Source organism: Pygoscelis adeliae, unplaced genomic scaffold (genome assembly GCF_000699105.1).
Source record: "Pygoscelis adeliae isolate BGI_AS28 unplaced genomic scaffold, ASM69910v1 Scaffold182, whole genome shotgun sequence".
In the NCBI taxonomy this organism is placed as follows: domain Eukaryota; kingdom Metazoa; phylum Chordata; class Aves; order Sphenisciformes; family Spheniscidae; genus Pygoscelis; species Pygoscelis adeliae.
Genome location: NW_008824669.1, coordinates 822603 through 832795, shown reverse-complemented (window position 1 = coordinate 832795; position 10193 = coordinate 822603). Strand labels below are relative to the sequence as shown.

Below are 10193 nucleotides of genomic sequence, written 5' to 3'. Positions count from 1 at the left end.
TATAATAAATAGAGTTGTGGACAGGTTAAAAATACCGTATACTTACTAATGCTATTGTTTGCTTTTTCTCTCAAAAATCAGAACAAGATAATGACTCTCAGGTTTTTGATCTTTGTTTTTTTTAAATTACCAGGTATGTTGATGCTGCAAATGCTTTGGAACAGGAGACGAAATTAAGTTTACGTGGCTTTGAAGTTTGTGACAACATTGATCTTGAGACAATTTTGATGGAATATGAAAGCTATTACTTTGTAAAATTTCAAAAGTATCCTAAAATTACCAAAAAGGTCCTGGACACTGGTATGTGGCTGTTTTCCAGAAAGAAGGCTTTTGTTTCTCAGAGCCTAAAATGTGTATTTGCCTGATATACTCACCGCACTTCTCGTCTGTGGCGGCGTTTAATGTTTGAACCCTCTTACAGTTGCAGAGCGATATTTCTAGCACATAGGACGTAAGAATTGAGAGAGGGGGCTTTGAGCCCTTCTGCTCTTCCTTCTCTCTTTATGCAGAGGAACAAGAAGGTGATATTTTTCTGTCTTTTAAAAACTGCTTTGATATTGGAAAATGCCATGTCAGTGCAAAGTATTATGGCATAGATACATTCACTTTCTTCTCATGGGGAGAGAAAAGTAAGTCTGTTCTATTTTGGATTTAATTTTTAAATTAAAATAAACAGCTTAAATGAAATACTGTATCTTAGCTCATCCAAGCTAGTGCTTAAAAGTTTAACACCACTAGTTTCATTAACCATTTATTTTGCACATTTTCATATACTAAAGGTAAAGTGCCAAACAAGTACTAGGTTTATTTGCTCCAAAGGACTTAAAGTCTGAGGTATAAATGAATGATACGTAGTAAGGCGAATCAGAATATGAGCATTCTGTTACGACCCTGAGAGCCTGAATGGTTTTGTACTTGAGCACAAAATGTAACTTATAGAAGCCATAGGAACAACTGTGTAAGAATCAATTATGAAGAGCTTGGAGAGGGTACAGAAAACACCAACATCTCTACCTATTTGTCTCGTAAGAAAAATATAATTATCAGAGAAGGGGATGATCGGCCAGGGAACATCTCTGAGCAGTTGTCATTGTTTCATATGGCTGCCAGCAACTTTGAAATCACAGGTAAACCAGACATTATATAAATATAAAAAAATTACCTGTATAGGTGAAATGATTTTTGAAAGGTACTAAAGCTACTAGTCATCATTACATTCATGGTGATGTAGAAGATCAGTACTAGCTGGAAGCAAGTATTACCTGCATGAAAGAGATTTACAGCTAGAAGCTATTGATTGGTGTTAATACAAAGAGGAGCAGCCTTGCAGGACAAAACCAAAGGGATTTGTTATGAATCAGGAAGGAAAATGTATTACAAAGCATTTATGACATCATACTTAGTCAAACTGAGTGGTAGCCAAGGCCAGATCCGTGAAGTTAGATCCCTGTGAACAAGTCCCAGTAAATCTCTTAGACACTTACAAGCTCTCGGTACCCATTTATTGGTCAGTAAAGCTACTCAGACATGGGGTACTCTGCCAGTACCCAAGCCCAGAATTGCAACCATGCCGGCAGGGATGTATCATCCTTTTTCCCCGAAGCCTGAACGGCCTCCGTCCTGCACGTGTCTCTCTTGAGAAGCTGCTGCCGGGTAGTTTGCGACCTGCCTTAAATTGTGTCCGTGGTCAGGTCGTGGTATACGCAGGCCAAACAAAATGATTAGTGTGGTGCTCCTTCCTACTGAATTCTTGGTAACGCTCTCGGCAAATCCTACAGAACCAGCTCTATTTCCGTGCTGAATTGCGGTTTGCAGCGTTGTAGATGTGCTCACAGGATTACAGGTTTCACGCATGGGCTCTGCTGCCTCTAAGTACACCGCGTTCGCCAGCTCTTTCAGTGAAACAGCTGTTTGGGGAGGATTATTTTATGTAAGTGTATGAGAATCTGGGTGCAAGAGCATTGTACGGAGAACCCTGATAGGAGATGTATTTTGGAACAACACGCTAGTATGATACAAACCCTCGGCTTTATGAGTTCACATCTGGGCTTTGTGAGTTTGACATTTGGTGAAAAAAGTTTTTCTTTGACAGAAATTGTTTCAAATGATACAAGTGCAAAAAATGACATAGTTTGATAACCACCCTTGCGGTGTGACATTTATGCTGTCTTGGTATGTTGAACATGATAAAATTACTGTTAAGAGGAGTAAGGCAAATTCTTATTTCCCAATTCAGCAATTAAAAAAATATTAGCATTAAATAAACATTCTGTATGATATATTAAATCGGTTTATTGTTCTTAATCTAATTTCCGGTAGTGTCCATTTTACTGTGAAAATGATACTGATTTTAAAATGTAAGCAAAGAAACCAAAGACTGAATGAGCCTGAAATGTAACAAGCCTGAAGCCAAACTGCTCTCTCCAATATCAGTTTGTTTTCAAAACATTTTTGCAAGCTTGCATTGCTTATAATCACGCTGTTCCTGTTTATGCATTGTTATTTCCAAGGTCATTAATGTGTGCTCAAAAATATGTCTGAAGGGGGGAAAAAAAAATCAAGTTGCCCTTTTTTATATCGTTAATTATTTTCCATTTTAATATTAATTTTGCCACAGCCGAAAATAAACAACAGCTGAGAACTGGAGGAAGACCAAGAAGGTAAGAGAAACGCATGGTTTTTTTTTCTGGGCAGAAAATTTTCCTATAAAAGCAATATGCAGCGTGGTTAAAAAACTGTTGTAATACCCTAGGAATACTGAAGCCTAGAGTCAGGCTGCTGGTGTATTTTTCTGTATCTTTTAGAGGAAAATAGAGACTTATTTCCCAAATGGAGATGCAGACAATTTACAAAGTTTCTGCAGTGTGGCTAAGGTAGGGTGGCCACAAGTAAGTGTTGGACTTGCTGTGATTGAAACTGATGCCTTAACTTCAGTGGGAGCAAAGTTAGCCCAAATCTGCTTTATTTGAAAACTCCGCCTTTTAATCTTTTGGTATTTTGAAGGAAAAAAGAAGTCGTGAAAGCCTTTCAAGATATTATTTTTTTAATTCTAGGGCAGCAAGCTCTTCTCAGAATCTCCCAAGGCTCAAACATCAGCCAGTGCAACGACCATTGTCAAAAACTTCACCTGGGAGCACAACAGAATTTAAATCATCGACCACGGAGAGCCCCAAACAGGTTTAAACAGGTTTTATCTTGGCAGCGTTACAGTTGAAATTAATGTGGTTTTGTTTTGAGAGGCTATAGGCAGCAAGAGGATGTGAGTTACACTATTAATAATTTAATGAGTTACACAAATAATAATTGTGTAACTAATAGGTTTTACTAATTATGTAATTTAAGGATTATAGATGGAAGACTTCAGGAGAATATGCTTTCTGGCTGTGAGTTGGGGAGCAAGTCACAGGCAAAAATTAGAGGAAAAGGAGTCATATAATCCAACCTATGCTGAAAGCAACCAGAGTTTTCCCATTAACACCAGTAGATTCATCCTTCAGTGCCAGAAAGCAAGACAAACAAACCAAGCAGAAAGTCTGGTGTCAGTTGTAAGCATCTTCACAGTGCCTGAGGTGTTTGAGATTGGGGGAGTAATTTGGCTCTGTAATTTTCAGTTTTGTGAGTCTCATTTTGGTAAGATTGCTGTGAAAACGACTTTATTACCATCCCTTACAGAGGAGGGAGCAGGAACAGCAGGTTGGTGGGCAAGCACCCTGTCTGTTATAGCTTTTGAGGAACTGGGTGAAGGAGAACCTCTTTTTTTTTTTTTTTTTAAGTCCTTGTCTATCTTCCTGCATAGGGAGGAGCTCATCTCGGAGCAGTTCTCACCCTTTAAAAAAAAATTAGCGCTTGGATTTTACAGCTATAACTGCTGTGAAGTGAATGTCAAAGTAACCTATAATCCTAAAATGGCTCCTCATTTCTGAGTTGACATGCTGTGCCTTATACTTGCCTGTCGTTCAGCACTGTTCATAAGTGTTTCTTCTCATAGCTATGTAAAATGCAGATTTCTGTGACTTAAAATGGAAGCTCTGTGCATGAAATAACTTGAATGCTGAGCTCTAGAGCCGTGGCTTTCACCACTGTCGTCACCGGTCAGATGAAGTCTAAATGCACAATGGTGTTTGTCTGACAAATAGAGGATTGCTGTTGCAACTTCCATGTAATGATGCAGCTCATCTGGGCGTGTAGGAAGAGGTGGGATGATACCTATAATGGAATGATATCTGCCATTCATCTACTTGGCAACACATCTGTTTTAAAATTGATTTTTCCTTAGAATAATGACAGTGCAGTTACTCTGGAGCAATCTGACTTTGGCTTAAGCATCTCAGCAATCAACAAAACCGGAGGAGACAGCACTCACCCAAGAAGGGTTGGTGGAAACCTAATATGTGATTTATGATAGAAATGCGTATGTAGAAAAAACACGTGAAAGTTTTTCACAAACATCAAATGCGAGCTTTTTGTGTCTATTTTTATATAAAATGTTGCTGTATAATTAGCTGAAGGGTCAGTTTTATTATTTGGGCAGTAATTGTTTGCGTAGGAGGCTCTGCTTGCATTAAATAGTATTTCAGACGTCATCAAGAAGGAAAAATATTTCTGTTTTTAAAACCCAGTGGTAATAGCTAAAATTGAAGATAAATTTTAAATTCCTGAAGGAGATGATAAGAGGCTCTGCAGTTAAATTGTGGCACTGACTGCGGAGATGTGCGTTCTTTTTCCCATTGCTACCACAGATTCTGTGGTCAGTTTTTGCCATGTTTAGGACTGTATGTGCAGTAAGGAAACTCCTCGCTGTAACGGCAAGCAAAATTTGGCCCAATGCAGTTTTAACAGTAGAGCTACCATCATGGTAAAGCCTATCACAACATTATTTTCTCTTTTAGGGCCAAGTAGTTGACTTCCGTGGGACAATTCAGGATGCTGTCAAAGTATCATCAAATGGAATAGCCTTGAACAGCCTTAATTGTGATCCAGATCCATCAGTAAGCGTTTCTGTTCATACTTCCATCCAATGAATATGAACATCAGTTTTACATAACCAGGAAGAAAATACCACAACGATGTCTTTGTTCCCAAGTGCTAAAAAAGGGCTTAGATTTCTGAGTGGTGTATTTCCTTCTTGAATGGACAGTCATACTTGATACTGCTCTAATTTGTTGACAGTTGTTTACTCTTTGAACATGAAAGTAGGCAACAAATACAAATGATACCTTATGATTCACAAAAAAAAAAATTACAGAAACCCACAGAACTTCTGAGGGTGAAATTCTGGTTCCTTTGAATTCAGAATGTTATTTAGCATTCACCTCAGCTGAGACGAGAACAGAGTTTAGATGGTCGAGAGAAATTTTCAGTAGTCACTCCTTGACACGAGCCGTAGCTTCTCAGACAGTGCATCCAGGTTACGTGGTGCTAGTCTGCCTGGCAACTGCTGCACTTGAAGAGACTTTCAAAACAGGGAATGTGACAATGCGGTGAGCCATAGTTACATTTGTCACTCCTCTTAATGTATGTAGGGCGTGTTTAGGGCTACGTGTGCAAAAAGAGACCTGCTCATTTTAATGTTAATTCAGGATTAGATTCTGTCAGATGAAAAGATGAGTTACTACAAATATGGCTTACTTCAAAATCTTTGTTATTATCCATATTTTTACAGCTTTAAAAGTTGTTCCTATTATGATGTATCAGCTTTTTTGAAACTGTTTCATAGTTCGCTGTTTGAAAATAATTAAAGTCTGACAAGAACTGATGTTTGTATTTTTTAGGAACGATTATTGAAACCCCTTAGTGCTTTTATTGGCATGACTGGAGAGATGAGAGAACTTGCAACGGTTGTAAGCAAGGTAAGGTCGGCTCTCCAGTTCAGTTGTATAGAGATCTTGGTTATCTTTTGTCATCTGAGAATGCCTTTTGTTTCTTTTGACTGTCACTGATTGATAGTGCTTATTCTTGAATGTGTAAGCTATTTTTCTTATCATGTGACTCCCAACAAGTCATTTCTTTACATGTAAAGATGTTTCTTTCTGATACACGATGGGAGGAAGTAATTAAGACCGTTCCTTTCTAGTGGGGAACATGTAATCTAATCATGCTGTACCCATGAGACTGTCATAGCTTTTCCCTTTGTTCTTATTGCTACAGAAAACGTACAATACTTCACGGGAAAGAGAGATTTAAATATATTAGCTAATACCAACTATTACCTAACATATTATCTAACTGTGATCAAATGGTGGGAAAAAACCTTGATTCAGCTCCGTGGGTGCGGTTTCCATTCAAGGCATTGGGCTGTATTTGGGGTGGATGGTGTGCCAGTATCGCAGCAATATCCTGATTCTGAGTGTATCTACTAGATACCAAAATTATTAAACCCTGATAGTCCCGCATTGTTTATGATACTGGTCCTGTGCCTTGCTTCGCGCTGCCTGCGTGATCTGGACTCCTTGGCTTTTCTCGCTTGGCGCAGTTGCGAGCTGCTATTACCGTAGGCTCCGCAAGCAGTGCCCTTCCCTCATCCCAGCACGGGACCTGCGTGCGCAGCATCAGTAATACACTGTATCCCAGGGCAGACTGGGGTTTCTTCCAGGATGGGCGGTTTAGCACCTGGAGGGAATCCCAGCATCGTCAGCGCCATTTCATTTCGCTCGTGAGTCGAGGTGCAGTCTAGCAAACGGGCCCTGGGCTACTGCGGATCAGTGGCTACGAAGCAGGTAAACGCTTTGCATGCATCGCCTCCCAAACCCCGCTAGGCACTTGTCCAAAAGGCTTCATAGTATCACAATATTTGATAGCGTTGTGACTCCTTCTGGATATAAGCATCAGAGATGGTATCAGCTGTTGCTCCCACATACTTAAAATCAGCTGTTGAAAAAGCCTGAAAGACTTCTGCTGACTGATTTTTATCGCTGTGTATGGCCCAGATTCTTGGTCTGCAAGTTTTGCCTTTGCAGTTTAGTAGAACTGAAGTCTAAGAAATTTCCAACCTGAGAGTAAGAAAAATCTCATTCCTTTCAGTTCCTGTCTGGTTTTTAATTTATGGCAAACCTTTAAAATAGTGTTGTTATTGCTGCTACTTTATCAAAGAGCAATAGGGTTGCTTCAGCCTTCGTTACGGTATGTTTTTTAAATTGTGCTGGTACTTTCCTCATTGCTATGGTAATCAACACTCTGTAAATCAATAAAAATAAATAGCATGTGGCATCTATTTCACAACACAATCTAATTTAATTTGGAAACAGTTATGGAAGTCTCTACTTAGTATTATAAATCTGATTCATCTTAATTTGCTGTTAATAGAAAGGGAAAGTGTAATCTGCTCTATATAAATATTTTTTCTAATGGTATTAAATCAAATTTTCCCCTCGGATATAAGCACATAATTTTTCTTCAGTCTCTGGGGACTGTCTGTTTTTATTGGAGAGCAGAATTTATCCCAAGTATTTGTACTGAGGATATGATATTTTCTGCAGAACAATTAGTCTCTGGAACGCAAAGCCACAAAGTATTACTAAGGCAAATGGAAAGACTCATAGAAGACTTGGAAAGTTTGATGAATTAAATGAAATTAATTTAGTGAGTGCTTCAGGGCATACACTAATTACCGACTATCTTTTGATAGATGCTTAGGGGAAAATCTTCCTCCTGTCACAGAGCTTCTTGCACCTTTTCTTGCAGCATATAAAGTCTTGCATAGCGTGAAGTAAACAGCAATTTTTCACTGTTAACTTATAACGTAAGTAATAACATAAGCAATAGGTGCAGCCATAAAGTTACTGAGCATCAAGCTTAAAACAAACAAAAGGATTTTCTCGTTGCACATGATTAAACTGTGGAACTCGTTACTACAGAATAAGCATGTTCAAAAAAGAGGTAAGAGAAATTCACTGCAGAATGAATGTCAAAGGGTGTTTGAACTCAAAGACCAAGATGTAAGTTTAATTACCGAAGTCCTTCGGTTGCAGATTTTGCTGGATGTAAATATGAACCAACCTGTCACTCCTATTGCTCGTACTTTTTTTAAACATCCAACACTTGCCAGCATCAGAGACAAAATATTAGGCTTGGTGAACCTTCATATCACGATAGCTCTTCATATGTCAGCTGGTTGCTAAAACCAACTAACAGGAAACAGATCTGCTCAGTGTATACAATTGGCAGTGTACGTGCTCTCAGGGAAACTAGGGGCAAGGCACCATGTCGCAGTTCTGTAGAAATGATCGCTGTGTATGCTTTCCTCTTGTCGCTGCCGGGTACGTAGGGTGAAATAACACAGTTTGTATCACTTAATTAATGGCACTATTGCTTTTTAACCGAGTTGATGTACTTTGCCAGAGGTGGTCATCCTAGTGGAGAAGAACTTCAGTTTTGCTAACAGGCTGCAATGTATGTTGCAGGACATTTACCTCCATAATCCAAACGTGAAGTGGGATGATATTATTGGACTGGATGCAGCTAAAAGGCTAGTCAAGGAAGCAGTTGTTTATCCCATAAGGGTAAGGCGCTAAATAGTTTTGAGAAAACCAGGGTTGAGCTCGTTAGCATTTTCCTTGTCATAACAGTGGAGTTTTAGAGTTCTCACTCTTTCTGTGCTTTTGTAGGCAGTTTGTGTTAGAACTGTTCCTGTTCCTGTTTCATCTGACAATGGCATATGCGTTCTCCTGTAGGAAAATGGCCTTTCAATATTAAAATTATAAGTGTTGTGTCCTATTCTTTGGCGCCTTTGGCAATGTGAGAGGTGCTGGATTTGGCCTATATTAATTCAGTGGAAAATGACTTCTAGAAGAGAATATCAAACCAATTGCATTTGAAGAATTCACTGAATTTCAAATGGTAAATACAGTATTCTTCTCAGTACTCAGATCATATATGTTGTATTGTTTTGGAGGGTTTTGCCCCCTCTCTCCAAATTTCTTAGGTTTCCTGAATGTGTTGGGAGCAGTGGGGCTAGGGGTTAGAATCCCTTGCACTTTGTTATACGTGATACATTTTTAATCCCTGAATTACTTCTCGGTTTCCACAGTACCCCCAGCTGTTTACTGGCATTCTGTCTCCTTGGAAAGGATTATTGCTGTACGGACCACCAGGTATGAAGAGCTTTATACCATATCCATTTGTTTATCACTACTTCTGTTTTTGTCCCACGGATAAATCGTTGATGCTAATTAGATCAAATGCGTTAATAAAGAACATGTTCTATAGTGTGACATAAAAGGAGACGATGGTGGATGATTACATCTGTCTCTTACAGTCAAACCTGTCCACTTGCCTTTCTCACAACCCTTGACTATTTCTACACCTGAATCTTCCAAAACCCAGTACTTGGACTAACCATTCAGAGCAGTGAGAACTCACGTTATATCTGTTTTCACTCAGCTTGGGCCATGTAAATCAAGTTTGGCTTGACCTGATCTTACAAAATGTGAATAAATCTGGCATGGACTCATCTTAAGGAAAATGTCCTTTCTTTCTTCTGCATTTGGGGGTTGTTTTGGAAATGGGGTGGAAGCTTTGCCCTCTGCTGTGCTCGCTGGGTGTTTTCCATGTCAGCACAGCTTCACTGCTCCCTCTGCTCCACCTTGACACAAGTGCTACCACCATGAGTGTGGCTGGGAGGGGACAGAGGGCACAAGTACCACCTGAGTCAGGTTGCAAAGGCTGTCGCTGCAGTAAACTCCATTGGTTCCTGTGAATGTTTAGATGTACTTGCCACAGAAGGCATCTTGACCTGTAGTCACCTGTAGCGTGTAGTACTTCAGAATTTGGGGAATGCATTCGCAGTGCTCTGTTACCTGAGTTTCTCCAGTCAGTCCTGGAAGGGCCACAAAATGATCAGAGGACTGGAGCACCTCTGCTGTGAGGACAGGCTGAGAGAGTTGGGGTTGTCCAGCCTGGAGAAGAGAAGGCTCCAAGGAGACCTTATTGCGGCCTTTCAATACTTAAAAGGGGATTATAAGAAAGGTGGGGACAGACTTTTTAGCAGGGCCTGTAGCGATAGGACAAGGGGGAATGGCTTTAAACTAAAAGAGGGGAGATTCAGACTAGATAGAAGGAAGAAATGTTTTACGCTGAGGGTGGTGAAGCACTGGCAGAGGTTGCCCAGAGAGGTGGTGGATGCCCCATCCCTGGAAACATTCCAGGTCAGGCTGGACGGGGCTCTGAGCGACCTGATCTAGTTGAAGATGTCCCTG

At 39.9% G+C, this 10193-nt stretch overlaps 1 protein-coding gene across 2 annotated transcripts in view; it reads left to right on the top strand.

Moving 5' to 3' along the window:
• The first annotated feature begins 227 nt into the window (after positions 1-227).
• Positions 228-10193, top strand: part of KATNAL2 (katanin p60 subunit A-like 2) — a 25508-nt gene continuing 15542 nt past the window's right edge. The window contains exons 1-8 of one of the 2 annotated variants that reach the window (XM_009322970.1): positions 228-300; positions 2618-2660; positions 3054-3177; positions 4277-4372; positions 4890-4988; positions 5772-5849; positions 8400-8498; positions 9026-9089. In XM_009322970.1, the coding sequence (XP_009321245.1) occupies positions 228-300; positions 2618-2660; positions 3054-3177; positions 4277-4372; positions 4890-4988; positions 5772-5849; positions 8400-8498; positions 9026-9089 (676 nt within the window). Of the gene's footprint in view, positions 333-2617; positions 2661-3053; positions 3178-4276; positions 4373-4889; positions 4989-5771; positions 5850-8399; positions 8499-9025; positions 9090-10193 lie in introns of both variants that reach the window. The other variant, XM_009322969.1, reaches the window with a different exon arrangement.